This window comes from Mizuhopecten yessoensis, unplaced genomic scaffold, assembly GCF_002113885.1.
Source record: "Mizuhopecten yessoensis strain PY_sf001 unplaced genomic scaffold, ASM211388v2 scaffold8213, whole genome shotgun sequence".
NCBI classification, from domain to species: domain Eukaryota; kingdom Metazoa; phylum Mollusca; class Bivalvia; order Pectinida; family Pectinidae; genus Mizuhopecten; species Mizuhopecten yessoensis.
The window spans coordinates 2,095,069-2,122,642 of NW_018407435.1; the positions used below are offsets into that span (position 1 = coordinate 2,095,069).

General features: G+C 39.8%; 3 protein-coding genes across 9 annotated transcripts in view; all 3 read left to right on the forward strand.

The window, feature by feature from the left end:
• LOC110455411 overlaps positions 1–11,247 on the forward strand; it is a 14,586-nt gene extending 3,339 nt beyond the window's left edge. Inside the window, exons 1-3 of one of the 2 annotated variants that reach the window (XM_021505535.1) lie at positions 4,716–4,853; positions 6,342–7,008; positions 10,770–11,247. In XM_021505535.1, the coding sequence (XP_021361210.1) occupies positions 6,366–7,008; positions 10,770–11,155 (1,029 nt within the window). In that variant the 5' untranslated portion in view covers positions 4,716–4,853; positions 6,342–6,365 and the 3' untranslated portion in view covers positions 11,156–11,247. Of the gene's footprint in view, positions 1–4,715; positions 4,854–6,341; positions 7,009–10,769 lie in introns of those variants that run through there. The other variant, XM_021505536.1, reaches the window with a different exon arrangement.
• Positions 11,248–11,599: 352 nt separating this feature from the next.
• On the forward strand, positions 11,600–15,632 carry LOC110455410 (putative ankyrin repeat protein RF_0381). 6 transcript variants are annotated; one of them, XM_021505533.1, is made up of 4 exons: positions 11,600–11,842; positions 12,015–12,178; positions 12,232–12,308; positions 12,369–15,632. In XM_021505533.1, the coding sequence occupies exons 1-4, from the start codon at positions 11,615–11,617 to the stop codon at positions 14,849–14,851; spliced, it is 2,952 nt and encodes a 983-aa protein (XP_021361208.1). In that variant the 5' UTR covers positions 11,600–11,614; the 3' UTR covers positions 14,852–15,632. The 6 variants fall into 6 exon arrangements, with proteins under 6 accessions (XP_021361208.1, XP_021361204.1, XP_021361205.1 ...); XM_021505529.1 differs by having other exon boundaries at positions 12,015–12,308; XM_021505530.1 differs by having other exon boundaries at positions 12,232–15,632.
• Positions 15,633–19,152: 3,520 nt separating this feature from the next.
• Positions 19,153–22,095, forward strand: LOC110455379. Its single transcript, XM_021505478.1, has one exon. The coding sequence runs from the start codon at positions 19,153–19,155 to the stop codon at positions 22,093–22,095; it is 2,943 nt and encodes a 980-aa protein (XP_021361153.1).
• The last annotated feature ends 5,479 nt before the right edge of the window (positions 22,096–27,574 follow it).

Genomic DNA, 27,574 nt, shown 5'->3' on the forward strand with positions numbered 1-27,574 from the left:
GTTTGGTCTCATGTCACTATCTTCCCGTGAGTCTGTTTATGTCTATGAATTTGAAAGCTTTATTCCTGAAATACGTGTGATTATACATTTCCCGGTAAAATCTCGATATCGGGTGTTGACATATCATCGGCACGCACGTGTACTATTGTTTACCAGGGGCCTGTTCGTGTATGCGGAGCAACCGGTTTGACCGTTTATAAATGTAACAATTTCGGGTATAAATCCTGGCGGACCTGCAAATGTATATGCAGGCCTTGCAAGGCTTTCTCGCGGCTCGCCTAAAAGCAGCATCATATTACTAGGTCCGACCTTATTTAATAAACGAACAACAGTGGTCCGATCGGTTTGACCGTTTAAACGAAAACGGCCAAGGTGTAACTATAATTTGCACAACGACATTGAATGCCCGATACGCAATACGGAAATGACGACACGGTGTACATGCACATTTCGATCAAGATAATTGAGTCCGAGCTGTAATTTTTCCGGAAGTACGTCACGAAAATGGACGCTGATGACGATGTGTGGAGCCACCTTAAGTAACCCGAGGATACTTAATGAAAATATTTTGCTATGACTATAACGGAATGGCAAAGATATGATTAATTGAATGATTGATTGATTAATAATATCGTTGTCATTCGCTTCGCTTCGCCGATTAAACCCAAAGATGTTCCGTTTAATTCCGGAACGCTATAATATGGCACCAACGGCTCGCAGTTTTGGAACTCTCCTGTGTTTTTTGTAGACTCCACGGCAACAGTAACTATAATGTCTACAAAATCACAAATACTCGAAGTAATTCTAAAAGTTTGATTTTAACTTCAATCATTACAAAACCCAGTTTGTGTGCTGTGATCTAACTATCAGTATTTAGGCAGGCAAATGACATGAAGGTCATGTAAATTTATCGAACCCATCCTGTGATTACCATTAATGGACATTATCTACCAGCCTTATCGAGTGCAGTTGAAAATATTACGGCAAAACTGCCGTATATCGAACGTTATTGTCTAAATTGAATTTAATATCGTATTTCTGGGTATGGTTTACACTATGTCATCAAAGTAAACGTATGTAAATGAACACAAACACGTAGAAAACCACACAAAATCCAGCCGTCCTCAGTCGGTGAAGTAATCATCAGGCGCTATAAACAACCTGACGTCATCTTCCGAAATTGGAAATCCCCGGGTTGTACACAGATGTACGTACACGGTGTATGTATCACTTCGCGCACGAGAATGACTGTCGTTATCGAGAGATAATGACAATGACCTCAACAAAGGTTATTGAGTCAATAACACCTGAATCTGTAAATAATAAATGTTATGTTGGCTCGCCGTACGTTCGCACAAGTGGAGAGTGCTTTGGGTTCTGTTACCGATCCGGGGCATACCAAAGTCCTTAACAAACTAGCTGCAGCATTTAGGGTTATCGCAACAACTCCTTAACCCCGAGTCAATATAATGTGATCGGTTGGAATACTGTACTAGATGCCTTCGGGATGTTATTTCAGTGAGGTAGCACTCTCCTTGAAAGTTGGCATCAAGTCCACTTTATCGCAATCTATGAGACAAATACACCAACATACCACCTTTAGCACACATATACGCTTGCATTTCACACAAGGAGGCTTGTCATTAAATGACATAAGCTGTGTACAGCATGTTACACAAAATAAAACCAAACCAAATCACATATACTTATAATAAGTGTTTGAAACAGGAACGATAACTCGTTGCAGTGTCAACATCATGAGTTCGCACTGATATGACATACATGTATTGATTACAACAACAGGTATCGTTACTATGACGACTTACGTAAATATCGAGCTCAGTAAAACGTCATTAATGCTCCCACATCTGTTACTTTTCGTCACCTTGAACATTCAAAACCTCCTTTATTATGGAGATAGGAGCAACATATGTAAACAGAATAACGATTGGCTCAGCTTATTGCTGGCGCCTTATCCGTGAATAACGATTTTAACTTCATATTCGTGGCTCGAATACTGTACAACATGATAAGTTATCATGCAGGATCTACTGGTAGAGATGATGATAGACCAGAGGAGGCCGGACTCCAAATAATTTCCCATCGTTTGAAACTTTCCATGTCTGTCTCTAGTTCCCTACAACTTAAATGTCTATAGATATACACATAGCTATTTAAAATTTAAAAATTCAGTGACTTCCAGGGGCGTTTCTAGGATATTTGAAAGAGGAGGCGTAGAAGCACGTTTTATAAGCTGGTATTTAAAAATCCATTCTAAAGATTGAAAAAGGATCTGTTAAACCGGTTAAAGCGCGTCTAACCTTGATGAGTGTAACAAAATGGGCTGTAATTAATGATAAAGAATGAAACCATCTTATAACATGAGTCAACAAGTCATCCATGCTATCAGGTATTATCCCTTTAAACAACAATTCAAGTCAAGTCTGGTTCGTCCTATTAACAGCTACGGTCATTTAATGATGTGTCAGGTTTTGGTGGTGGAGGAAAGCCGGAGTTCCCGGAGAAAAGACACCGACCTACGGCTAGTCAAAGTACATACCAAGATTAAAAACACAAAAACACGTGTGATGGGATCATACCTGTATTGTTGTGATGTAAAATAAAATGTCTCCTTACCCGACGTTGGGTGTGCAATACGTCGATTTTAAGCATGAAGATTTAATGACCAATGCCCCAGTGCAAGCAAAACTATAAAGAATTCCACTTCGGTTTTTGTATATGACCTTTCCGTCATTTCCTTTTGGAGAAACTGTATTGCAATTGGACCAGGGCATTTCTGTTGACCATATAACTCAGGTTGTCAAACTAGCAGTATAAACAGTCCGATGTCCATGTTCGAATCCTTGCCTAACTCTGCATAATTTACACACAGAACACTGATGTTGATTAGTATATATCCAATCTCTGTTTTTGTCATAAAAGTCCCTCAAGCTTTTTTTCAGAAATGATTTATCAAAGATATCGTCAGTTTCCATTGTATAGTTCCAGTGTTTGCCAGTGATAAGAGGACCCTTCACACTTTTAGCTACATGAATATACCCATACTCCCTGAAATATCCATTTATCTATAACATAGGCTAATGTTTATTTAATGCCTGCACTAGCTAGGGTTCGAGCTCAGGACATTCATTTTACTAGTCTAACGATTTTACCGAATGAGCTAAAAAAATCTCCCTAGACGAGTCGGTAGGAAGGAGTTAGTATTTTGTCGGGTTTTCGCGAAAAAACAACAACATTTTAGATAAACAATTAATCTGAACACAAAAACGTATCGCGTTGGCTATGAAGTGTGTTATACACCACAGGACTTGAGGATTTACTACAGCTGTATTTGGACCTAAACTAAGGTGTTTATATTCTAGGGGTTAAGATCAACTTTCGGTAAAAATCCCACCACAATGATGAAATACCAGCTTCGTATATCATCATCGCTTCAGCAATATTAATACATGAAATACATATATTTTTGTATTTATATTAGTTGGCAAGCACTTCCTACGTCTTTCCTGTTATACCATTGCACAATTGGGCTGCATGATTAGTGCAACTTACTACCAGTCATAATACTGTGTGTATTGTATGAATTAATCTTGTGGTGTGTATTACTACAACTGAAATCATTGCATGGTTGCTCTGTTTAATTAGTTAATGGTTGTATCATGTACGGCGTGTAATATTGTGTATTTCACACCACTGTATGACTATATTGTATGACTTCGTGAAATGGGTTCTACTAAATGAAGGATTGTATTGTAAGACATATGTAACAGTAATACTGTCTATAATAATGCTGTATAATGTATTGTGTGATGCGTGTAATACTGTTTATTACAATGTTGTATGATTGCTTAGTACGAGAAGTATATTACTGTCTATACTATTATATGATAATGTAGTATGAGGAGTGTAGATATGTCTATTATATCAATGTGTGATTTAATGTATGATGAGTGTTATACTGTCTACCATTATAATTATCACCATATAATAACTGTAATAGAAACTATTATATCATTGTGTTGTGTTTATAGTACTTTATGGTATATGATGCGTGTACTATTATTATTCTAATGTGTGTGTGTCTGTCCATATGCATGTGTGTCACTATGTATATGAGGATGTGACCATGAGCGAGAATGCATTTTCTTTTCCTTCAATAGTGTCTGAATTGTACGTGTAGTGTTCTTTATTTCTGTAACTCCTCATTTTTGGAGGAAATAAAGGAAATAATAATAATCTTTGGGGTGGCATTTTTATCGAAACAGTATACCTGCATAAATCTTGTACTGCAGAAAGTGTCGAAGTTTTATGATTGTTTTTAAACATATGAAGTGCTGTTCAAATTCGGTTTCTCCTGCGTTGTTTGAAACTACCTTCAACACAGCTAGACATGAAATAATAGTCACACTTAGCATCCGCAGCAAAAGATATGATGCAGAGTGTTAACTGCATCTATATTCGATTCAGAACGAAACTTAACGTTTGAGCTAAATGTTTGACGTTTACGCCGACACCACCACCGCCACTCCTTCGAAAAAACTAAAAACTAAAATAGCACACAGCAAACTTAATAAGATTACTTATGGATCTAGCCGCGAGCTATGACATTGTATCACATACCCTGAACGTGTTCTGACAGCTGTGTTACAACCACGTGGTTACAGCATATATAGAGCGCGACCGCCCCTTTAAAAATAAATATATACATGCCATATTTAGCCTGGAGAGTGTTGGTAACCGGCTACCCGTACGTACTAGCTGATTTGTCTGGCTGGAACATTACTGTGGTAGCGCGAGATTACACCTACACGTACCAACATAGCCTTGAACAGGTGAGTCTAAATATCACGCTGATGAACTTGTATTAATAATGTTGTGTATATCCGAAAAGGTTGTTGCTGATTACTGACCAGAATCAGAAGTTCTGCTCGAGTACATATAGGCAGCCATGTTGTATACAACACTTCAATGTACTACATTCAAGGGAAATCGCCTGAATTATACACACATGCACAGGAAACATAGTGACTTTATTTACCTATACTGTTATCGACGTCTAAATGTTAGTCAGACACCACGACTGTACACCGCTGTACTGATCCTACGGGGTACTTAGTACATTCTGTAGTATTTTACAGTTCAGTTGAGTAAATTTTAGGTAATTTGATAATCATTTAGAAGTCAGAAAAACCCCTTTGCTTTAATAGATATTAAGTGAAGCCCAAGGGGAAGAACATAGGGAAGTATGCATACATTACGAATACTATTCCCTGTGGTATAGATACAACACATATACGTTTTGAAGAACTTTATCAGGTTGGGCACAACGGCGCATATGGGTAATAATCCTGCATTTGGGTAACATTTTTGTATGTTATGGTTGAATGCACTTCGAATCTACTTTCACTATCCTATATAAAAAAAATCCAAATTTTGTACTTCACACTGTTGGAATTACTTCTTTGCCCCATATAGTATATATACACACAATAGTTTCTATGTGTAAGTAGACCAAGCACAAGCCATGTGTATTAATATTTTAGGTGTTTGTTTGTATTTAGATATAATTAACAATAGCCGATGCAGCCATGACTTTACTTTGTATTTGTCAATAAGATTAGAGTATCCTTATCCACGATCTCATTGTTTTTCTCGCAATAGATCGTTTTTCTCGTTATTGTTTTAGCTGTTATATCTATAACATTCAAAGCTGTAAGCATAACGTCAAGTGTCTGTGATAGATGTCGGCCAGCGTTTGTTATAGGTTTACTTCCGGATCGATGGCCATTTCTCACTGTTACACACAGTGCCGTTCTGATTAAGACGCGATAACGTATCCCGGTAGTCACTGTTCGCTATATAATGACCCTGTCCATTACATGCCTAGGGAAGACAAGACGTCAACATTTTCGGTACGTCCTGGTAGATATGATTTACTCTAACGTTTTGCTGTCGCTATACATTCCATTAGAATTTCCACAAAGTAAACATTCGAGGTCAACAGCTAGAAGCCGTCACCGGTTCAATAATAAATGGCTAATCGAGCGGCAGTTCTTCAATATTGTTGAGAGAACAGTCAACGGTTTGAACTACTTAACATACCAAACGAATCGGTAAAATGTAAGACATGTCCCGATCAAGAATTACTTTAAAGCTTTGAAAAACGACTGGTCAAATAAATAAATAAATAAATAAATAGTTAAAGGAAAAGTAAAAAGTAATGAACTTTATATATTTGAAAAATATCGTATCTCTCTCTATAACTGCTTCTTTAAAATAATCTACGCTAATTAAGTTTTTGCCATTATTGTTTGTTTCAGAAAATGTGATAGACGAAGAGATCAATGGTCAATATGCCGATCGACTTGCACACGCCGGAATCTGATACAGCGGGAGTCCAAGGGGACGTAATAGTGATTTTCAGTATATGGCAGTTTCTGATCATAGCGCTGACCCTCGGGGTTGGCGTTGTCGCCATAGGACGGATAGCGAGGGTTGGGTGTAAGAACAGTCCTACGATAATTGTCTTCCTTCTCTGTGGCTTCATTCATGAACTGTATGCAATATATATACTGCAAACAGCAAAACACATTGCCGATACCGTAACGATCCAAACTGAGGGTTGTGCTGACTTTTACTCCGTGTGCTTGGTTGCCATGGTTGTGTCTCTGTTGGCAGTAGGTCTCTCAACCATCAAGGAAACTTTTCACGTGCAACAGTCGAATACAATCCGTAAAATTATACTTATATATACAGGGATTGTTTTGCCGTCAGTAATAATCATCAAATCTGTAGGATTTTCAAAACGCCGCGACCAATTACCCTCATTGCAGTTGAAGAGTGAACTATTGTACGTGACTGTGTGTGAGCGTGATCCCTACTCGGACGGCCTTGTTACCTTGTTAGAGTACGGTACCATCTACATCCCTTTTGTGTGCCTCCTCTTCTTCATGTATCGCTCACAAAAGGCAAAGATGCTAGATCAAGGTAAGTTGGTGGAACGACCGTGCACGATCCCACAAGGGCATGGATCGCTTTACTTGTAATATTAAAAAAATAGTGGTCTCCTCTACTAAAAAATACAAAGAGATATGTATTTTTTAGTAGAGGAGACCACTATATTACAAGTAAAGCGATCCATGCCCCTGTGCACGATCCCAGGGTAACGCCACGATCTCTGCAGAGAGCGAAAATGAGCCCCTTGATATCGAGGATGAGCCAAATGTTATAGGCTATTGTAGGTATACTGCATTATCTTAGCGTTTTAGGTCACCTGACCATAGGTGATGGTAACCTATTGTGATAGCCTTTTGTCCGTCGTCGTCCGTTGTGCGTCGTGCGTCGTGCGTTAACTTTTCCTTGTGAACACGATAACTTGAGTAAATGTTAACCGAGTTTGATGAAACTTTGTATGTAGCCTTATATCAATAAGATCTCGGATGAGTTCGAAACTGGGATTTATTTGACAATAACTTACAAATTATTGCCCTTTGTAATAATAATATTATTGGACCTTGTCAACACGATAACTTGAATAAATGTTGACGGAGTTCAATGAAACTTTGTCCGGTTATTATTTGACGGTAACCTGCAGAGTTATTGCCCTTTGTCATTATATTTTTATTTGTCCCTGTGATGTTGATTGACATTACACAAGAATAGATGGAAATTCATGTGGTACACCTTTTTTTTCATTCATGACGCATTTTTGCTACTAACAAGGTGCTATTAAAATTGTGTGCCTTATTAAATAAATCATTGATTTACGCTTTTACTTGTTTCTTTTAACCAAGAACAGAAGACATACAGTTACCAAGTTTGTTCAAAACAGACCCCTCGGGGTCAAAATTGGAGTCACACCCATTTATTTCAGTTATCGTGTTCACAGGGTCCAACAATAATAGAATTACCAAGGGGAATAACTATGTAAGTTATGGTCAAATTGGTCCGGTATTCAAACTCATCCAAGATATCATTGATACAAAGCTGCATACAAAGTTTCATCAAAATCGGTTCATATTTACTTAAGTTATTGTGTTCACAAGGAAAAATTAATGGACGATGCAGCAAGGTCACTCGGGCCGACGAAAAGTATGAATTGACCACTGGATGACAGTCCTAATTTGAATCAGATGTCAGGTGACCGTTAAGGCCCATGGGCCTCTTGTTTTAAGAAACTTCGGCTTACCTAGAGAAACGAGAGTTCTAAATGTCAAAACGGGGATTAGATGAGAGTTTTACATTCAAGAATCTTGATCTAAGGGTCTAAATGTCTTTGGTACTTCTCCTTGTCTTTACTCTCAAGGATGTCTGTAAATAGAAACACCGGAGTGGTTTGTGAATATTGTCTGTATAAGACGCCTAAATTTGCATATGCAAAACAATACACAACAAAATATGATAGTTGTCAAATCCAATATATACTAAATGTTTTGTTTCAAAACAATCGTGGATATGAACCCTCCAATTACTTCCGGGTCAGCGTGATATTTTGATACCTATTCTGATATGTAGGGAGTTATGTTGTATTCCTAGAAATCCAGTGTAACAACATTAGCTCAAAGAGTTTTCAGGATATTTTTAAGCCGCTCTTGGCGAGAGCCGAGCGACTTATTGATTCTGTCCAGAGAACGAAGTGACGGACCCACTTCCGTTCGGGGTGCGTGCGCATAATTCAGTCTTGCCTGCTTTCGCTATATAATTTCGTTATCGTAAATAGAAAGTAGAATCTCTGACACTCACTTGTGGGTTACATAAATTCTTCTGATACTCCTCTCCAAACAAAATGTTTATCTCCGGTGCATTCTACGAGTGTTGTGGTGGTGAAATGCATGCACTAGGTTTGAGCGTTTTAGCAACTCGGATTGAGGAGTGTTTGTTTTCGTGACTCTGATTCGAGAAAGCACACGTCTGTCCGGTCTAGCTTTTTATATTTTGTAAGTACAAGGAAGAAGTAAATATATATATTATAAACCGTATGCGTGATGAAGTATAACCTCTATTTTGATCATATCGTGCTTAGGTTGATAACGGTAATAAACCATCGTTGCTACCACGGACGTGGCTCCGAGACGAGACGATATGTGAACTGCTTATCAAACATTTCTGTAACACAGCATGCTATTTCTGGTGTATTTATTTATGAAAATGTAACAATTTAAGAACATGACACAACTGCCGCTGCTGTTTGACAAGAATTCGCGCTGTGTCAAAATATTATCCAATCCGGTGTAAGGGAAATAACTCTTACGTAGGTAAAGTCGCATTGAGAAATATAAAAATTCAAATATATTCCAAGAACATTTGTGAGATTTTGTGATGAATTGTATATTCAATGACAGTAAATAAAGTCACTACATATATTAATAATTATTATTAATATGAATAAAAAATAAATATAAATAAAAGGAGTTCAATGTCTCTTTTCAAAATGCACCTATTCTTTATTACCCATTCACCGATTGCCATTCTGCATGTAAATGCTCATATCACATCATTGGAGGATGCTAATTAATGAAAATTACAATAATGCGTCACAAAAGAGGGTGAAAAAAGAGTAGAGGGAGAAATGTTTTTAAGGCATCATTTAAGGGGTGATTAATTTTGGAAACTCCAAAGGCAACATCATCACATGACCTGATTTTCAATTAGCAGAATACAGAACACATACCTGAGTTATTATAGTAAATATTGATGCTCAACGTGTTACTGAAGCAATTAAATTTAAAGTGGTGAGCGGCTTTAATGTCACACTGACATAATTCTAGTTTGGTAAGTATATTAAAGAATTTTCGAATTTATCAAATAACCAGAAATTAATATGAAATATATATTGCCATTTCAGATTCACATTGTAATATATATACTGCCAGGCAAATATTGCAATATATTTGTATGGCATCGTTTTTGTCAACCCATTTTTTTTTACACAGAAGGATATTAGAAAGATAGAAATGTCTTAGACGTGCTTTTCGTATACGCAACATATTTGGTGTTATCTTATGGAAGTTATTGCCAATTTTATAACTTGCTACCATTCAAATTTGTTTCTTACCGGATTCGCACTGTATTTAGTATAAATGTCAAATAAACTGATATCTCAAACGTGTTTAATCGAAATTTTCTCATTTTTCGTAATTTCAAAAAGAAAAGAAAAACTTTGCAACTCGGCATATTGAACATTACAGGTTTCGGACACAGGGACCTGGTAATTTGTTACAGCTATATTTGGACCTAAACTAAGGCGTTCAGAGTAATTTTACATGTTTTATGGGTTTATTATGACTTTCGATAAAAACGAAACCCCCAATTATCATCGATTTTAACCCATAAAACATGTAAAATCACTCTGAAAACCTCAGTATAGGTCAAAATATAGCTGTAACAATTTCTCAGGTCCCTGTAGTTTCGGAAACTCCGCGAAAGACAGATATGCACTCAAAAAGCATATACTTTTTTCTTATATAATAATTTTATTGTATAATATATTGAAGAATTTGTAAATCAAAGAGGCTGATAAGCAGAATATGTTTTTTTTGTGTGTAGTTAATGGGTTTCACCCATCGCAACAGCTGAAGTCATTTTAAGACAGAATGTTGCAGCCGTATCGTACTTCCGGAAGTGACGACATATTGTATAGAATTCTATTTCTCGCAGCCTTGATAAATTGATGTTTAATATCAAATAACGCCAACTGGTTATTGTTTCTATTTATCTTAAAGAAATAACGTGTTCTTTTTCCCTTTCAGAAATGAAGTTATCGCAGTTGCAGTGTTTGTCACCCTGTCGGGAAGGCGATGTGCGCTATCTCTGCCGCACGTGCACTCGTATAAACCCTGTGTTCGCCGTGACGCTTGTTTATTATATATTCTCTATAATGGTGGCGCGTCCATTCTACATCGGGTGCAGCATGGTGCTGGGTACACAGTATAAGGATCTCCTCCCTAATATAACAATTACGGCCCTTTATGTGTTTGTCTCACTCTATTGTGCGTTCGATATCCAACTTTTCCCGAAAAGGTCCCCGCCTGCTTCCTCGGACAGTGTCACGGATATCCTCATCAAGCCCAACAACACACAAACCAGGGACCGAAAGCCGGATACAAAAAGCTTTATTGATACACTGACTATATAAAAACGTAATGCACATGTAGAGAGTGGTCTACAGGTGACCCCGTCTGTAGCATATTTATTTTTTATGGTGGAAATAAAAGGTTTATATTTTTATCTCTTTGGTGTCAGATACTTTCGAGCTAGTGGAATGTAAACTAGAAGGAGAATGCAGTTCCAGTTGGACACTTCTTAACAAAATACGTAAAGCTGATAGCCACACCGACACCACAGGCATATCCTACATCACCGACATCACAGGCATATCCTACATCACCGACACCACAGGCATATCCTACATCACCGACACCACAGGCATATCCTGCATCACCGACATCACAGGCATATCCTACATCACCGACAACGGTTACACAGACATATTCTACATCACCGACACCACAAGCATATCCTACATCGCCGACACCACAGGCAATATCCTACATCACCGACACTGCTTACACAGGCATATCCTACATCACCGACAATGGGTACACAGACATATCCTACATCACCGACAATTGTTACACAGACATATCCTACATCACCGCCACCACAGGCATATCCTACATCACCGACAATGGTTACACAGACATATTCTACATCACCGACACCACAAGCATATCCTACATCACCGACACCACAGGCAATATCCTACATCACCGACACTGGTTACACAGGCATATCCTACATCACCGACAATGGTTACACAGGCATGTCCTACATCACCGACACATATCCTACATCACCGACACTGGTTACACAGGCATATCCTACAACACCGACACTGGTTACACAGACATATCCTACATCACCGACAATGGTTACACAGGCATGTCCTACATCACCGACACTGGTTACACAGGCATATCCTACATCTCCGACACATATCCTACATCACCGACAATGGTTACACAGACAAATCCTACATCACCGACAATGGTTACACAGACAAATCCTACATCACCGACACTGGTTACACAGGCAATATCCTACATCACCGAAAATGGTTACACAGGCATATCCTACATCACCGACACTGGTTACACAGGCATATCCTACATCACCGACACATATCCTACATCACCGACAATGGTTACACAGACATATCCTACATCACCGACAATGGTTACACAGGCATATCCTACATCACCGACAATGGTTACACAGACATATCCTACATCACCGACAATTGTTACACAGACATATCCTACATCACCGACACCACAGGCATATCCTACATCACCGACAATGGTTACACAGGCATATCCTACATCACCGACAATGGTTACACAGACATATCCTACATCACCGACAATGGTTACACAGACATATCCTACATCACCGACAATGGTTACACAGACATATCCTACATCACCGACAATGGTTACACAGACATATCCTACATCACCGACAATGGTTACACAGGCATATCCTACATCACCGACAATGGTTACACAGACATATCCTACATCACCGACAATGGTTACACAGGCATATCCTACATCACCGACAATGGTTACACAGACATATCCTACATCACCGACAATGGTTACACAGGCATATCCTACATCACCGACAATGGTTACACAGACATATCCTACATCACCGACAATGGTTACACAGACATATCCTACATCACCGACAATGGTTACACAGGCATATCCTACATCACCGACAATGGTTACACAGACATATCCTACATCACCGACAATGGTTACACAGGCATATCCTACATCACCGACAATGGTTACACAGACATATCCTACATCACCGACAATGGTTACACAGGCATATCCTACATCACCGACAATGGTTACACAGACATATCCTACATCACCGACAATGGTTACACAGGCATATCCTACATCACCGACAATGGTTACACAGACATATCCTACATCACCGACAATGGTTACACAGGCATATCCTACATCACCGACAATGGTTACACAGACATATCCTACATCACCGACAATGGTTACACAGGCATATCCTACATCACCGACAATGGTTACACAGACATATCCTACATCACCGACAATGGTTACACAGGCATATCCTACATCACCGACAATGGTTACACAGACATATCCTACATCACCGACAATGGTTACACAGGCATATCCTACATCACCGACAATGGTTACACAGACATATCCTACATCACCGACAATGGTTACACAGGCATATCCTACATCACCGACAATGGTTACACAGACATATCCTACATCACCGACAATGGTTACACAGGCATATCCTACATCACCGACAATGGTTACACAGACATATCCTACATCACCGACAATGGTTACACAGACATATCCTACATCACCGACAATGGTTACACAGGCATATCCTACATCACCGACAATGGTTACACAGACATATCCTACATCACCGACAATGGTTACACAGACATATCCTACATCACCGACAATGGTTACACAGGCATATCCTACATCACCGACAATGGTTACACAGACATATCCTACATCACCGACAATGGTTACACAGGCATATCCTACATCACCGACAATGGTTACACAGACATATCCTACATCACCGACAATGGTTACACAGGCATATCCTACATCACCGACAATGGTTACACAGACATATCCTACATCACCGACAATGGTTACACAGGCATATCCTACATCACCGACAATGGTTACACAGACATATCCTACATCACCGACAATGGTTACACAGGCATATCCTACATCACCGACAATGGTTACACAGACATATCCTACATCACCGACAATGGTTACACAGGCATATCCTACATCACCGACAATGGTTACACAGACATATCCTACATCACCGACAATGGTTACACAGGCATATCCTACATCACCGACAATGGTTACACAGACATATCCTACATCACCGACAATGGTTACACAGGCATATCCTACATCACCGACAATGGTTACACAGACATATCCTACATCACCGACAATGGTTACACAGGCATATCCTACATCACCGACAATGGTTACACAGACATATCCTACATCACCGACAATGGTTACACAGGCATATCCTACATCACCGACAATGGTTACACAGACATATCCTACATCACCGACAATGGTTACACAGGCATATCCTACATCACCGACAATGGTTACACAGACATATCCTACATCACCGACAATGGTTACACAGGCATATCCTACATCACCGACAATGGTTACACAGACATATCCTACATCACCGACAATGGTTACACAGGCATATCCTACATCACCGACAATGGTTACACAGACATATCCTACATCACCGACAATGGTTACACAGGCATATCCTACATCACCGACAATGGTTACACAGACATATCCTACATCACCGACAATGGTTACACAGGCATATCCTACATCACCGACAATGGTTACACAGACATATCCTACATCACCGACAATGGTTACACAGGCATATCCTACATCACCGACAATGGTTACACAGACATGTCCTACATCACCGACAATGGTTACACATACATATCCTACATCACCGACAATGGTTACACAGACATGTCCTACATCACCGACAATGGTTACACAGACATATCCTACATCACCGACACTGGTTACACAGACATGTCCTTCATCACCGACACCACAGACATGTCCTACATCACCGACAATGGTTACACAGGCATATCTTACATCACCGACACTGGTTACACAGGCCACACTCGGGTTGTGGTCTATAAATCACTCTTGTTGGCCCGGATATTAGCGCCACACTCCGGTTGTGGTCTATAAATCACTCTTGTTGGCCCGGATATTAGCGCCACACTCGGGTTGTGGTCTATAAATCACCCTTGTTGGCCCGGATATTAGCGCCACACTCGGGCTGTGGTCTATAAATCACTCTTGTTGGCCCGTATATTAGCGCCACCCTCGGGCTATAGTCTATAAATCACTCTTGTTGGCCCGGATATTAGCGCCACACTCGGGCTGAGGTCTGTTGTAGCTAGGACGTCGTCGGAAAACCCATGTTCGATTGTACTAGCGGTTTTTGATAAAGTGTCCTTCTGCAATCGAAATGGAGCATAGGTCACATATTTTATTGTTGGTGCAAGTGGATGAATATTAATATATGTTTATTTAGAGTGCTTTATGACCAGTAATATTTTATCATTGTTTCCCTTTGACTAGAACATTTACTAGGAGGCTAAGGGCGACGCGTCTCAAAGCTGGAAACGTGTTACAGTCGTATGTTTGAGATACGATGGAGTTGCGCAAGTGCCTTTATTAAAAGAGAATGGAAGAATATTACTTTTGTATCGAAAGTTATAATTTCGGGTTAGTTGAGTTTGAAGGGGACAGGAACATTTATCTAGGACATGAGTGCGTAATTTTTTGTTACATCTTTTAGAGTTTTGCCCGGGCTGTTGGTTTGAGTTTCCGAATTTATTCATGAAACACTCTTGGTGAGCTAAGTAACCCTAGATATGCATTTATGGAATGAAATTATTTGTTTCAACATTCATGAGGTCATAACAACATTGGCTTTCTGGAAATATTCCGTGAATCGCGTTAGCGTTAGCGATTCATGGTAAATATGTCCAGAAAGCCAATGTTGTTATGACCTCATGAATGTTGAAACAAATAATTTCATTCCTTAAATGTATATCTAGGTATTATTTTCGATTTAAGAAGTTTGTTTTCGCGGGAAAATGTCAAACTTCTGCAGGTGGTCCTAGCAACAGCATGACAACAAAACAAACAAAATATACTTTTTCAAATTTAATTTTGTAGAATTTATAAAAGTGGTTTATTATTATCATGTACTTTACACACATTATTTAAGCTTTGAAATCAAATCAATCATGTTTAATACCAATTCATATTAGCATAACAAAACTACATCGAGGGCTGTTCCACGCCGGACGTGAGCCAACTACGCCCTGTGCTACGTCATTGTAGTGTATCAATACGCAGTGATGAGGTCACCTGTGTTATGAAAAAATGAATGTCATTTTCGTCCATGGGTACAAGCATACAGAATGTAAATATATATCCATCAAACCCGTTTCTGTACTGAAGTCGGTGGAAAATAACACTGCAATTTTCTCCGTGTTTTTAGAAAACCCTTGGTAAGTTGAGCTGAATGAATGTATATAACAATGATTTTGCTTGTTTTGGCGAGGATATTTGATACACGCTTAAATCAATTAAGATTTACATGCTAGTGCTTCTCCACCGGAACGTCATCAGTCATTTATTTTACTAAAACCATTCTGGGTGTGATTTTGTGGATTGTATTAGATGTAGTCCTCTGCGGGATTATCGCTTTTAACTCGGGGTCACTTGGTTCAAATGTAATATAATATTGTTCATATAAGTTACCCAAATGTGCTACGATTGGTCAAGACCGTGGGACATCGTACGCAACTACAAAATTGTGGAGTTATCGGCATTATATTCTGATAAATCATAATATTTTTGCTATTAAATTAATTTGAAATGTTTACTTTGTCATTATTTTCATTGCATTTAAAACTACAATATTTAAAAAAAAAATCTGGAAATAAACTTTGCACTGCGCGGAGCGGCGTACTTTGGTTTTGACCTTTAGAGAGGCAATTGATAACACATGGTTTTATTTTCAAATTATGAACGTTAAGTGATAAATAGAATATTGCATTCGTGAATTTATTAAACTCGTTCAATAATTTGATTTGACACTCGCCTAATACACTCATGTAAGATCCTCTATTTATTATATGTTGGAAAGCAAACTGAAGACAAATTGTAGAAAACCGAAAATGTAACATGTTCAATTATTTTTAAATCAGACACGTACATATCTGAGGAATTTTGTTGACGTGGTTTCATAGACTCCACCTTAGACACATGACAGTATACTGGTGTTCGTAATGAGCAATAGACCAAAAAGAAATGAAATTAGTAAACAAAAATAGGTTGGAGAATTATGTTGTTTAAAAATGTCCAGATATCTGCCTCATACATGTATTTGATTAGAAATTGTTTAATTTTAATCAATGGCACAGGTATCGTCTAGGTATACGGAACGGGAAATGACGGCGTTGAGTTACGTACTCGCGTGATGTCAAACTATGCGAGATTTCTGTTCTCCTAGACCTATTGCCTACAGAGATTCTATTGTCGTGAACACTATATATCTTTATCTGTGTAGTAAACCACAGCATTCAATGTTATTTTGAACAAAGAAAATAAACAATAAAAAGGACATCTAGATTTTGTGCAGTAGTACAAAAGTAAGGATTCTGGCACAGTCCCCCGCCTATATAATCCTTACCACCACCCCGCACCACCCTGCAGCACCACCCTAACCGGGTGGTACCGTTATGATGACGTCACGGGTGGGTTCTGGCACAGGGTCATTGAGTGCAGTCTCCTATATAATCCTTACCACCACCCTGCAGCACCACTCTAACCGGGTGGTTCCGTTATGATGACGTCATGGGTTTTCCCCGATTGCATCACGTTTAGAAATATCGAAACCGGTTTTAACCGGATCGGTGATGTTTTGGAACCTTCTAGCAGATAATACAATAACAACACAAATATACGTACAACATTTTATTGTCTCCGTCAATAGAACAGACACGGATCAGAGAGCCACCCCACGTACATTCATACAATATCCACAGATAGCTCTCGCTATTTGTTTATGTCCGACTCCGTCGTATAAAAACCATACAGACTAGGACTAGGTCACACACTTTGTATGTTAACCGAACATTTTCCACGCATACAAAACTGTATTATAGCATTTCCAATAACGTATAGCCTACGTTCTTTATGCGTATGTCAATAGTGCTCTCACTGTGTGTGAATCAATCACGCATTTACATACGCTACCAACGGACAGACTTTGTTTTTTAACAAATATCGCGTTGTTTACATTACAGCCTACAATATTTCTCTTATAAGTTATGATATTTTACCGTTTTACTATCCCGGTATAATTCGTTAATCTGCAAACCTGTATGTTTCCCTATCACAACGATAAATCCATCGTGTATGTCACCATTGCAAATGGCGGAGGTATGTGTATACAAACATCTATATGTGTATCGTATGACGTAGGTTCTAAATTTAACCTCGCTGTGTACACATAGTTTAGAAATCGGGGCGCGTCCGATCACTTTAAAAAAAAATAATTGTTGAAACCACAAAATTTACACAATAAATCTGTAAAATTTCAATTAGCCAATCAAATTACACGAATGTCACCGATGGTTAAAGAGGGTATAAATAGAGGCAAGGGATCAAGCAATAATCATTCTTAGGAAGACAATCAGAGGAGAAAGTTATTGTCAGTGTGACTATTAGTATACTGTATAGTTCTACAGAGCACCGCGATACATTCCAGTATGTCGAAGAGGAAGGCCTTAGACAGTATTGCACACCTGGATAAGAAGGGTAAATGGTCCTGCCCCCATTGTGATAAAACGTTTGAACACCAGAAGACATTGAAAAGACATACATCTAGTCATGGAAGTCAACGATGGCAATGCAATTTATGTCTTAAAGAGTTCAGAAGGAAAGATCTTTTAACAAGGCACACAAAGTTACATGGGAAACCTACACATACCTGTTGTGGGAAATCATTCTGGAGGACTGACAAATACCGCGAACATTTGAAGAACCACATATTAAATCAGCAGGGAGGAGGGGTGGATGAAAATAAAGTCGATAACAAAGAGAACGACCTTACACAGACACTTCCGGCTGTAGACCCCACAACCCAAACGATGAACCACCAAACGGAGACTGAGGAATGCTCAGAGGAAACACTCAAGGGGATCTTCAAAATTATCACTCTACCTGCAGAGGGCCGAGCCAAATTAGACATCATGACATTTCTTCAAAATCTATGATCCAGGGAGGTACCAAATGTTATTTATCTATTCAAGTACAATTCTCAAAACCGAAAGGGGAGACGGTGGAACGGGTTTCGCCACATTTTCGCGGAAAATGTCAGATAACTCTAAAATCATCCGACATCGACGAAAGTATGCAGGAATCCATCCGAAAAATTCAAAATTCGTTTACAGATTACCAACGACAGGGAAGTAACTGGACATTGGATAAGGTGATTCAAATCCAGATACACTTTGCAAAATATAAACCCCTGAAAGGATCCAGCTATATTCCCCTGCCAATCAAACTGAGGAATAAGCATGGGATAGTCAATGTTCAAAACAAGGACAAGAAATGTTTCATGTGGTCGGTGCTTGCTGCTCTCCATCCTCAGAAGAAAAACCCACAGCGTATCAGCAAATACATAGGTCACCAACACGAGCTGAACTTTGATGGTATATCCCTCCCTGTGAAAGTAGCGGACATCAATAAATTCGAGACACAGAACAAGATCACGGTCAACGTCTTAGGATACGAGAAAGGTTCGCTATTTCCAATCCACGTGACAAAGCAAAGATTTGACAGACACGTAGATTTACTGCTGATAACGGATGGACGCAAGTCCCACTACTGCCGGATAAAGAATGTAGATCGTCTGTTGAGCGATCAACACACATGTAAAAACCAGTATTTCCACTGCATGTATTGCCTACAGGGTTTTACCAAAGAGCGCATTCTCAATGACCATATATCATACTGTCGGGAACATGGGACACAGAAAGTAAAACTACCTACAGAAGAGGACAAATGGTTGTACTATAAGGATGTAAGAAAGCAATTGAATGTGCCTTACATCATATATGCCGACTTTGAATCATTCCAGTTGCCTATACATGGATGTGAGGTCGACCCAAATAAATCACATACAGAAAAGACCACACAACACGTACCATCAAGTTTCGCCTACAAAGTCGTAGAGTCTTCCAAACAGCCCGTAGTGTACCGGGGACCGGATGTTGCAGAAAACTTTGTAGAATGTATGCTGAGGGAACAGGAAGACATAGAACAAAAATTCAAACATGTGGAGCCAATGGTCATGACTGGGAGAGATTGGCAAGCCTTCAAGACGGCAGTAGACTGTCACATTTGTGGAAAGGAGTTAGGAGATGACAGAGTGAGGGACCACTGCCATGTGACAGGAGCGTTTAGAGGAGCGGCGCACAATGACTGTAATATAAATTACAAGTACACGGGTCGCATTCCTGTCGTCTTTCATAATCTGAGGGGCTACGATTCTCATCTAATCATGCAGGCAGTCGGAAAGGTGTCAGATAAGGAAATAAAGTGTATACCTAACAATATGGAGAAGTACATTTCTTTCTCCAGAGGATGTATGGACTTCATCGACAGCTTTCAATTTATGGGAACATCGCTTGAGAAATTAATCGGAAATTTATCCGAGGAAGGGAAGGACAAATTTGAACACATGACACAACATTTCGGTGAGGAGAAAATCGAGCTCATTTTAAAAAAACAGGTGTATCCCTACGACTACTTTGATGGTCCCCACAGATTTCATGAAACCGGATTACCACCACAGGAAGCGTTTCGTAGTAGTCTAACTGGAGAGGACGTATCAGATGAAAAATACGATCATGTTCTCAAAGTCTGGAAACAATTCGACATAAAAAATCTCGGTGAATATTCCGACCTGTATGTCATGACAGATGTCCTGGGTCTTGCTGATGTGTTCGAGAACTTCCGAAATTTATGTCTGGAATCATATGGGCTCGATGCAGCTCATTTTTATACCGCCCCTGGACTGGCATGGCAAGCAGCGCTGAAGATGACTGATGTTAGACTCGAACTGCTTACCGACATCGATCAGCACTTAATTATCGAGAAAGGCTTGCGGGGAGGCATATCGATGATTAGTCATCGGTTTGCTGAAGCTAACAATCCATATGTCCCCGGACATGACAAAACAAAACCAACAGATTACATCACATACTTAGACGCCAATAACTTATATGGCTGGGCCATGTCGCAATTCCTTCCGACTCATGACTTCACCTGGCTTACCGATGCTGAAAAGGACATGCTTGATATCACGACAGTTCCCGATCATGCAACGGATGGATACATAATGGAAGTGGATTTAGAGTATCCTCCAGAACTCCACGACCTACACAACGAATATCCACTGGCCCCAGAACGAGTAGCCGTGGGGAATGAGGAACTGTCTGACTACAGCCAGACCTTATGGCGTAAGCTGGCAGACTGTGGAAAGCCACATGATGATGAAAAACCACATGACTGTTTGGATCATTACAATTCCGCTCAAAAACTCGTTCCTAATCTTAGAAACAGGGACAAATATGTCCTGCATTATAGGAACTTGAAACAATATCTTTCTTTTGGAATGAAGCTCACAAAAGTCCACAGAGTATTTACCTTCAAACAGTCTCCATGGTTGAAAACGTATATTGATTACAACACGGAGAAAAGGAAACAATCTAGAAACAATTTCGAGAAAGACTTCTACAAACTGATGAACAACAGCGTTTTCGGGAAGACTATGGAAAATTTAAGGAAGAGGATGGATGTCAAACTTGTCAACAGTGAGAAGAAGGCCATGAAATTAACATGTAAACCCACATTCCACGAATTCAGGAACTTCACGGAGGATTTGGTCGGTGTCCACATGCTTAAATCTAAATTATATCTGAACCGACCCATTTACGTCGGATTCTCCATCCTGGATATCTCCAAAACATTGATGTATGATTTCCATTACAACTACATCAAAACAAAATTTGGAGAGAGGGCAACCCTCCTTTTTACAGACACTGACTCTCTAGCCTACATCATCAGAACCGAGGACATCTACAAAGACATGCTAGAAGACCGACACTTATTTGACACATCGGAGTATAAGAAAGATCACCCCCTCTACAGTTTGACAAACAAAAAAGAATTGGGGAAAATGAAGGACGAGACCCACGGATACGCTATTCATGCCTTAAGGCTAAAATGTATGCGTACACATATGACGTCAAGGAAGAGAAAGATGGCAAAGAGGTGGAAACTTACGTAGAATCAAAGAAGGCAAAAGGCATTAAAAAATATGTCATCGAAAACCATACACGTTTCAAGCATTACAAGGACTGTCTTTTTCAAAACAAAGTCGTTATGTCCCAAATGAATCAGAGCAGAAGTTATAAGCATCAAATCTACAATATATCCATGACCAAAAGGGGTCTATCACCATTCGACGACAAGAGGTATCTCCTACAAAACGGAATATCGAGTTTGGCCTACGGACACTGGAGGATACCAGAATAGGAGTGTGAACTACCCAAGAAAGGTCCAATGTCAGGACCCCGTTTCATGGGAAAGGGTGTACACGAGATTGCCCGAGTAGTACAAGTCGGGTTGTAGACGCCACTGAGTAATATAAATGTGTATATTGTCCATTTAAGAGTAGGTTCTTTATTGTACATATGACGTATCTTTGATGTATGTAATAAAATGTTATAAACTAGCAATTGTTTTATTATTTAATTTTAACCACAATGCAATACTTGTGAGACTATAAATAGAGGATTCGTCTGATAACTTCTCATTTCATACCTGGACACCGAAGAGTACACATCGATATGAAGTACCAGTGTCATATTTGCTTGAGTGAATATATCTGGCCACATGATTTAAAACGTCACGTAAGACACAAACATCAGGACGGACAACCGTCCTACCATGGAGATGGAGTGACGAAGCAGCAGCAGCAGCAGCAGCAGCAACAACAACAACAACAACTACAGCAACTACAGCAACTACAGCAGCAACCATCCTACATAGACATTATGAAGCAGCCGGTATATGCTGTATTTACCTAGCAGCAGCAGCAGCAGCAGCAGGATTTTGTTTTTAAACACCCCTTCACTGCAAATGTATCGGGACCCACGTCTTGTGGAAAGACTTACTTTGTCAAGTTACTGCTACAAAACTGCTTGACCAAAATATCACCTCCTCCGCAAAGGATTGTATGGCTCTACAAACGATGGCAGCCCCTCTATGACGTTATCAAGTCAACCGTTATACCAGAGGTTGAATTTATTCAGGGGATACCGCTGGATTTAGACCAGGATTCCTTCCTGAATCCAGGAGTAAGAAACCTTGTCATCTTGGACGATCTGATGTCGACAGCAAGCAAAGACCCTCAGATTAACGAATTGTTTACGGAGGGAAGCCACCACAGAAACATGTCTGTCATTGCCATCAATCAGAACCTCTACTACAATAAAGACCCCACACAGAGCAGAAATTGTCACTATTTGGTATTGTTCAATAATCCCATCGATAAACAGCAGATCATGACTTTTGCCAGACAGATGTACCCTGAAAACGTTCAACACCTGATTAGACATTTCAAGGAAGCCACCACCAAGCCGTATGGATATCTTCTCGTCGATTTGAAACCATCAACACCCGAATCATTACGCATGCGCAGTGATGTTTTTTTCTGGACAGCCTATAAAAGGGCAGAAAGACCAAACTAAGAATCATTTTGAGGCTGACACTCCAACCGAACGGACGTATTACCACCACCAGCAGCAGCAGCAGCAGCAGCAGCAACAACAACAACATCAAGAGCTGTCCTTAGAAACAGAAGAAATGCCTGCCTGTGACGATTGTGGTATTGTGTTCCAAGACATGCATGATTTACAGAGACACGTGAAAAAATGGTGTTCGGAAAACGACTCCCTTAAAAGAAAACGAGAATCTATAGACGAAGAAGATGAGCCTAAACCAAAAAGGTGGATCGCATATGAAGATATGGAGTCCGACGAGGAAAATAGAGATACTGAAGAACACGAAGCTTTCGATAGCATAATGAATGAAGTCAGGTCTGCAAACGAGGAGAAATGGAATCAAAAGTATGAGAAATACGTAAATGAACATATGTCTGAAGGCGAAGCCCAGGAGAAAGCAAACGAAAAGATGAAATCTAAAGACATGGATCTATTTAACGAAAAATACGGGTCAATTATCCGGTATATTCTTCAGTTACAAGACGGATTGGTTCACGAGAAAGTCATGGAAGATGTCGTAGAATTCGTTGACGATGGTTATGAGGATCGCAAAGCGATCAAGATGGCACTCAAAAAGAACCGTCATGTCTTAGAAGAGATGTGGGATGATGATGATGATGATGATGATGATGATGATGATGATGATGATGATGAATCCGAAGATGAGGATAATGAAGAGGAAGAGTCTGAGAATTCTGAAGAAGAAAACTAATAAAAGAATCAATACATCAGAACGAACCTCATACAACGTCTAGAACTCGATGAAGAAGGATGTCTGCTTGGGAAGGTTATTTAAGAGAAATTTATTACGATCCTACCAATGCTGGGAGTTTCTCTGGGCCTGATAAATTGTATCGATACGTGAGAAAAGCTGGAAAATACGTTATCAGTAAATATAAGATAAGAAAATGGTTACAGCGACAAGAACCGTACAACCTTCAGCGATCCATCCGACGACCATTTAAACGAAACAGAATCTTGGTAACAGGAATCGACGACCAATGGTCTGCCGATCTCATGGACATGGTCAAGTTTCAGAAAGAAAACAACGGTTATTCCTACGTACTCGTGGTGATAGACGTGTTCTCAAAATTTCTATGGATGAAACCTCTAAAAGACAAAACAGGGGCATCTGTAACAAAGGCTCTTCGTGAGATTCTCAGCGAGGGGAGACAACCTAGCAGGATCTGCACCGATAAGGGCCAAGAGTTTAGATCCAAGGAAGTAAACTATCTCCTAAATCAATACCACATTCAGCATCTTTATGCCCAAAATGAAACCAAGGCTGCCGTGTCCGAGCGCGTTATCAAGACCATCAAGTCAAGAATGTATAGATATTTCACGCACATAAGGAATTATGAATACGTGACAAAACTCCAGACGTTCGCCGACAGCTACAACAAGACGTATCACAGGACCATTGGGACAACTCCAACTAAGGTTAACAAAGATAACGAAACATCTGTCTGGTGGAGAATGTACTGGCCAAAGAAAGAGCCGATCTTACGAAAGACTAAAAAAGTTCGTAAACCGTTCAAGTTTAAAGTAGGGGATAAAGTGCGTTTGTCACATCTCAGGAATCCATTCACACGGGAATACGACGAAAAATGGACGGGGGAGATATTTACCATATCTCAAAAGATACTACGTGGAGGCTTGCCTGTGTACAGAGTCAAAGACTACGATGGCGATGAAATTAAAGGTACTTTCTATCAGTCCGAGATACAGAAAGTTGACGTAAGGGACGACGATATGTAGAAGGTTGAAACCATATTGAAAACTAGAGGAAAAGGCCGTAACAAACAACACTACGTGAAATGGCTAAATTGGCCTAAAAAAATAATTCCTGGATACGCGCATCAGATTTAACCGATTTGTAGGAGAGTGAACTACCCTAGAAAATGTCAAGACCCCATGTTATTGGAAAGAGCGTACATATAAACATATCGCTTCGGTATCATAACATGGGTGGTAGATGACTTTCATGTAGATGTAAATATTGATATATTGTCTACGATAGAATAGGTAATATTTGTAAGGATGGATGTAGGATGGCTCTCCGACCCACGTTCATTCCATCGCGACGGGGAAAATAAAATGTTGTACGTATATTTGTGTTGTTATTGTATTATATGCTAGAAGGTTCCAAAACATCACCGATCCGGTTGAAACCGGTTTCGATATTTCTAAACGTGATGCAATCGGGGAAAACCCTTGACGTCATCATAACGGAACCACCCGGTTAGGGTGGTGCTGCAGGGTGGTGCGGGATGGTGGTAAGGATTATATAGGAGACTGCACTCAATGACCCTGTGCCAGAACCCACCCGTGACGTCATCATAACGGTACCACCCGGTTAGGGTGGTGCTGCAGGGTGGTGCGGGGTGGTGGTAAGGATTATATAGGCGGGGGACTGTGCCAGAATCCTTACTTTTGTACCACTTTGTGCGATAGTTAGCTGACCTTGACGGTTTCCAAGTCTGAAGAAAAACACATGCTAGCCAGTACGTAGCAATGAAGTAAAGATACACGTCTTTGCAAATTTTGTAAAGCATTTGTAGATTTCGAAATTCCTTTATGGTGGAAAATCCCCATCGGTTTTTCTAATGCGAAGATTAACTAAATGTCTAAATATAGTATGTCTTTTCTGCAATAGGATATCCATCGATATATCGGCGGATAAAACTTGTCAACAGTTAGTTTTCATTGAAATACAGAAAACCTGCTGAATTTGTCTTTCCCTAAAGTTTTTTTTAATATTTCGGAGTAAAACACTATCGTTCTCAAAGTATTAGCAATATTCGTGCTAGCAGGGTTTAATTAACTAATGGACGTTATGTAAGATGGTCTCATTGGAAGTACTTAAGTTTTGAGGTGTCTTATTGTGAGTAATAATAGTAGTCAAAACAAAACGGACTTTCCTAGCCCCAGTTTCCTCCGGCCCTGACACCAGACTTAGACATTTCGACAGATAGATGTCTGGTGTGAAACATCTATCTGTCAAAATATCTTAGTCTGGTGTCAGGGCCGGAGGAAACTCGTGCTAGGACTTTCCTAGTACGATTGCATTATTTTAGGAAATTTTGAAGACATTTAGGAGACTAATACCTTTTCCAATTGTAATTGGCCGAATTATGGCCCTGCTGCCTTCAGGTAAAATCCTTCCTTGAACGTAAGGCATGTCCGGGTGTGTTATAAGATTCTCAATAGATACAATCCATGAATACAATTAATTTAAGCTTCAAATACAACATTCCAGTCACTATGGATCGAGGCTAGTACAATGCTGGTAAGTACTAAGATGACTATAACATCTCAGATGACATGTTAGTGCAATCAGTTATAGTTTATTCAATGGTCTTTTTATGTTATTTCTAATGTTAAAGTGCAAAGTATAGAAAAAGTTCCAAGAATATCAAACATGAGGCGCGAGCAACTAACTGATTGGACTACTCCCACGTGACATGTCTTAATCGACTATACCGGTGCTAATATAAGGTGTAGCAGGGTGGGCTGCATGCAGAATACGGTCAAGGCCAACGAGTGTTTTAACCAATCCCAACCGCAGGCCAAGGCAATACATCGATGTTCTGCTGCGCTAGAAAATCGATTCGCTCCGGACGATAATTTCGTCACGGTAGCGAACCGCGTTCAAATTGTCATCGATGACCACAAGGTGTTCGTCCGGTTGACGTGATGCTTCCCCAAACCATAACACTGACTCCACCAAATGCACGTCGCTCCACAACACAGGCGTCATTGAAACGTTCTCCAATGCGACGAGACTTTTGAATGCTGCTGTCTTAGTGAAACCTTGACTCGACCGCTAACAGAATACCATCCCAGTGGCGGATCCAGAGGGGTTTTTTGGGCTTCAGGAAACCCCCCACCCTGAGATTTTGTTTAAAAATCATATATTTTCACCATTTTCCTCAATTTTTTCCAACATGGAAACCCCCCAGGAAATTTGGAACACCCCCC

Bases quoted from the DNA above. Each gene is read 5' to 3' on its own strand.
- LOC110455410 (XM_021505528.1), top strand. From the start codon at position 11,615: ATGGGTACACAGACATATCCTACATCACCGACAATTGTTACACAGACA. The intron at 11,843-12,014 runs ATGTCCTACATC...CATCTCCGACAC, and splicing joins CCGACAATGGTTACACAGGC to ATATCCTACATCACCGACAA.
- LOC110455379 (XM_021505478.1), top strand. From the start codon at position 19,153: ATGCAGGAATCCATCCGAAAAATTCAAAATTCGTTTACAGATTACCAA.